The 4,031-nt window shown below is 43.2% G+C and overlaps 1 protein-coding gene across 8 annotated transcripts in view; it reads right to left on the minus strand.

Moving 5' to 3' along the window:
- robo1 (roundabout, axon guidance receptor, homolog 1 (Drosophila)) overlaps positions 1-4,031 on the minus strand; it is a 306,681-nt gene that overhangs the window by 37,695 nt on the left and 264,955 nt on the right. For all 8 annotated transcript variants that reach the window (XM_020616829.1, XM_020616835.1, XM_020616828.1 and 5 more), the window contains one exon: positions 3,832-3,959. In XM_020616829.1, the coding sequence (XP_020472485.1) occupies positions 3,832-3,959 (128 nt within the window). The remainder of the gene's footprint in view (positions 1-3,831; positions 3,960-4,031) is intronic.

The following is a 4,031-nucleotide window of genomic DNA, read 5'->3' on the forward strand; positions in this document are numbered from 1 at the left end:
CTCTTTCCAGGTGTTGTGTGAAAGTGAATGTCTTGTACCCTTAATGAGATTTAGAGCACCCGGAGGAGCAGCTAGATCACAGTCCTTTAAACACAGCTTTGTAAATGTACACATGGTCCATAAAAACAACAAGGTGAATGCCAACTGTCACTCTTTAACCATAAATCTCCCCCAGCTAATCACTCACCTTATCTAATCTGTCTGTTCCAACGGCTCCTTCGGAAACATAAACGCTGTCAGTCAGCGTAATGGCTAACCCCTCCCCCCTCCCCACTGCCTATCACTGGCCTTTAAAATGCAGATAAGACTTACATCAAACGCTCCCAGAAGTAGGCGCTCACTGCTGTCTATGTGTGAGAGGTTCTAGGTGCACACAACAAATACACAAACCCCTACCAACGCCTACACACATCCATTCATGTGTGTCTAAGCCTTTAATTAGGTAACCCTACCTCTCCCATGCTGCTATGATCACAGTATTGGACCTGGCAGGGGAGGTGAGCTTTAAATCTGACCAGGCTACTTTGTTGTGGGCTTTCTGCTGCAGGCGGGAGACACTATCAATAAGCTGATCAGTGGCTGATGATAACACACTAAGCATTATGGCCTCCAGCCCAACAGGAGGCAGGCTAGGTATCAAAGACTACAGCAGAGATATTAATGGGCATTTGAGCCTTGCTGCTGTTCAGTGGGCCTGACATCAACACTTGAGCAGAACTGCATGCAGAGGATTTGGCATGATTAATAGTTGATCCCATTTGAGGTCTCTAGCATGCTTCAAATGCTCTCTCCCACTCCCACTGTATATCAGCTGAAATGTGGTTCTTACAACTTTATGTGACAGCAAGCAAAACACAGTGAGAGTCAATTTGATGGTTCAGACAAATTAAATGCAGATATACAGAGATAGAATGACACAACGCATCAGTTGTGTATGTGGCAACAAACCAGGTTTTGGCATTTATCATCACAGTAACAGAACACAGACTGCTGACACAAGTTCCTCTCATTCGCTTTCTTTTGGCACCAGTTCCAAGTCTCGTTCCAGACCCTTTACATGGGTTATTAGCAGCCCTGCTCTGGGGGCTACCATTTCATTCAAGACCTTTCTACATATAAATCATTGCTAATGGCAAACCTAACCAGCTGAGAAAAAAAAATAAGCCACTGATTTTTTGAATTCTGTCCAGTATACTTTGAAACAATGTATTTACATTCCTAGTGCAGAAGTGGATTGGTGAGGTAATTAACAAATTACTGTATAAACATCACTAACCAAACCAGACCCAGATCAATATGCCTCTGTCTGATTCTTATATCTTTAAAAACACACTCTCACATGTACAATAGATCAACAATCCATCCCATAACTATATTCTCATGTGGCTTTGATTAATGATTTTATGATTAAACAAAAAATATAGCTGGTGGGTTTCTTCCATCAATCAATGAAGTACTTTGCTTGACATAATTATAAGTCCTAAGGTGGTGTATTAGACTGACAAACACATGTCCAAGACAATAATTCACTGATTAAGTTAGTAACAAGAGCAGAGCACATTGAAAGAGAAACAGCCCAAGGCAGCACTTCCACAATGTTGACATTGTTCACTGACAATCTGACCATGAAAGTCGTGAAAATCGCCCTCTGTCCACAGAGAGCTGGATCCTTCTTATAAACCATCCAGCTCCTAAAAGGGATTTACTTTGAATGACAATATCCTCAGTATCATGTGTATATTTCTAATATTTCTGTCAGTAGTTCACTGCCACTGAAATGATTTAGCTGCTTACTTATTCTTGTGCAGCAACTCAGAAATCTTGATGTAGGGGGACAGCATTGCCACTAAATGGACAGAGTAAAATCCTGCCCCCCAACATCACTGTTGTCATCACTATTGGGGGGCGGCTGTGGCTCAGGAGGTAGAGCGGGTCGTTTCCTAACCGGAGGATTAGCGGTTTGATTCCCGGCTTGTCCAGTCAACATGTCGAGGTGTCCTTGAGCAAGACACTGAACCCCCAGTTGCTCCTGGTGATGTCACCAGTGTGTGAGTGCTTGGGAGTGCAAATGGGTGAATGGCCGAATAATGTGAAAGCGCTTTGAGTGTGCTGTAAAAGCATAGAAAGGCGCTACACAAGTATAAGACCATTTATTCCAGCGACATATTACTACCTATACATTAATTCTGCTACTTTGGCCTGTTTAGACCTACAATTAGCCGTCTTTTCTTTCCTTTGCTATGCCTGCATCTGTCATTAGGAGCATGTCGTTTCCAGGAGTGGGACTGTGGCCTGCTTGTCTTTAATTAGCTGGATTACCCAGTGCCCTCAGCTTTCCTGTCCTCCTCATGTCCTAGTCTGGACAAAGCTCAGGGATCTGTCACGCAGATGAGAATGGTTTGAGGAACTTTCAAAGCTTGGAGGTTCGGGCATCAGTCCGATTTAACTGTGACAGTAAAACAAGTGTTTCTTTGATTTAAGCTATAGCACTGACCTTTTCACCTGATGTTATATTCTGAGAAAGCATCAACCTTGTACTATGGCAGGGATTCTGCTTTGCTGAAGTGCAATCGATTTAAGTGCTCTTACTTCAGCTTTCACACCTTTCTAACTCTTCTAACATGGAGAGTTGAAAGGCATATGATGGATGAAAGAGGATCAGTGCCTTGCTTTTGAATGCAAGCAACAGAGAACGGGCATGAAGCTTAGACATGTGGTTTCCACTGAGAGCAAGGGATGTTTTAGCATTTCAAATATGATTCTAGGAGAATGGCTTATTGAACCAGTGCATCAATGTTGTTCCCTTTAATTAACTAAGCTTTCATCAGGGAGAGAGGAAGAATGGAAAAAAGCAATAAGAGAAGTAGATATATTGATATACATATTGGCAGGTGTGCCTAATCTGGCTCCTCAAACCAATCCAAAGATTGCTCTCTTGTGGAGACAAATCAAGAAATAATTGCAGAGGATAGCCATATGAAGATTCTCCGTGTTTGCGGGTATGGGGTTGGCAGATGAAAAGAACTGCCTTGTGCTGACTGCTGGGACTGACATTAATATGACTGACCTCACCACAGAAACCCCTCTCCTGCTACAACCTCTTCACCACAATTGCCCCCAGTCCCAATTCCCATCCCGTTCTGCATCACTGGTGTGCCGCCACTAAGACCAGCATACTCATTGGCTTTCCATCCAATTCCCATCTCCGATGCACTGAGCCTCCTCCTCCATCCCTCCCTTCTTCTCTCACATGACTCTCAGCATAAGTTTGCCGTTAAATGGCCCCTGTGTTCCTCTGACTCTCTCTGAGGGTTTAGAGGGTGATCCCAGCCCCCAGTTCCACTGAATAGTTTCTTTCTGAATTTTCAAACTCTGTGACTGGTTGCTTTATATTCCAACTGTGTTAATAAGATGTCCAGTGGAGAGGGCCCCAGGAGACACAGATGTTCCCTAAGTTCACAAATCGTGCTGTATATTTTAAAACCTGAAGAATGACAGGGCTCAGGAGAAATGTTGCTTTAAGGACAAATGAAATCAATCGCTGGTTAGCTCCCATGTGCCCGACTCTACAGCTGTTATGGATTTTTGCATTTCTTTTTATCTGAAATCAATCAGCTAATTGAGAGAGAATAGTTGAAAGTGATGACCTGTTAGTACTAAAGCTGAAAGCTTTTATTGCAACCTGACTGGGCTAAATTGCATTTGAATCAAGCTGCAAAATAACCTAAACTGAAGGGTTGTTGAAATAACTTTTTCCAAGGGGCATATAAATGAAATAATTGGCCAACTGAACAGTGTGAAATTGAGACTTGTAAAAGTGTTCTGACTTACCGTGGACGGTGAGCGTGCCCGACGCCTCCGCCTTGCCCACCATGTTCTCTGCCACACAGGTGTAGGAGCCTACATCAGCAGAGGTCAGGCGACGAATCTTTAGGGTGTGGTCCTCACGTATCTCATATCTGGATTAACACAGGTATTCATGTAAAAAAAAATGCTGTCTGTGTATGCAAAAACTTTGTATGCCCAGACTC

Source organism: Monopterus albus, unplaced genomic scaffold (assembly GCF_001952655.1).
Source record: "Monopterus albus unplaced genomic scaffold, M_albus_1.0 scaffold180.1, whole genome shotgun sequence".
In the NCBI taxonomy this organism is placed as follows: Eukaryota; Metazoa; Chordata; class Actinopteri; order Synbranchiformes; family Synbranchidae; genus Monopterus; species Monopterus albus.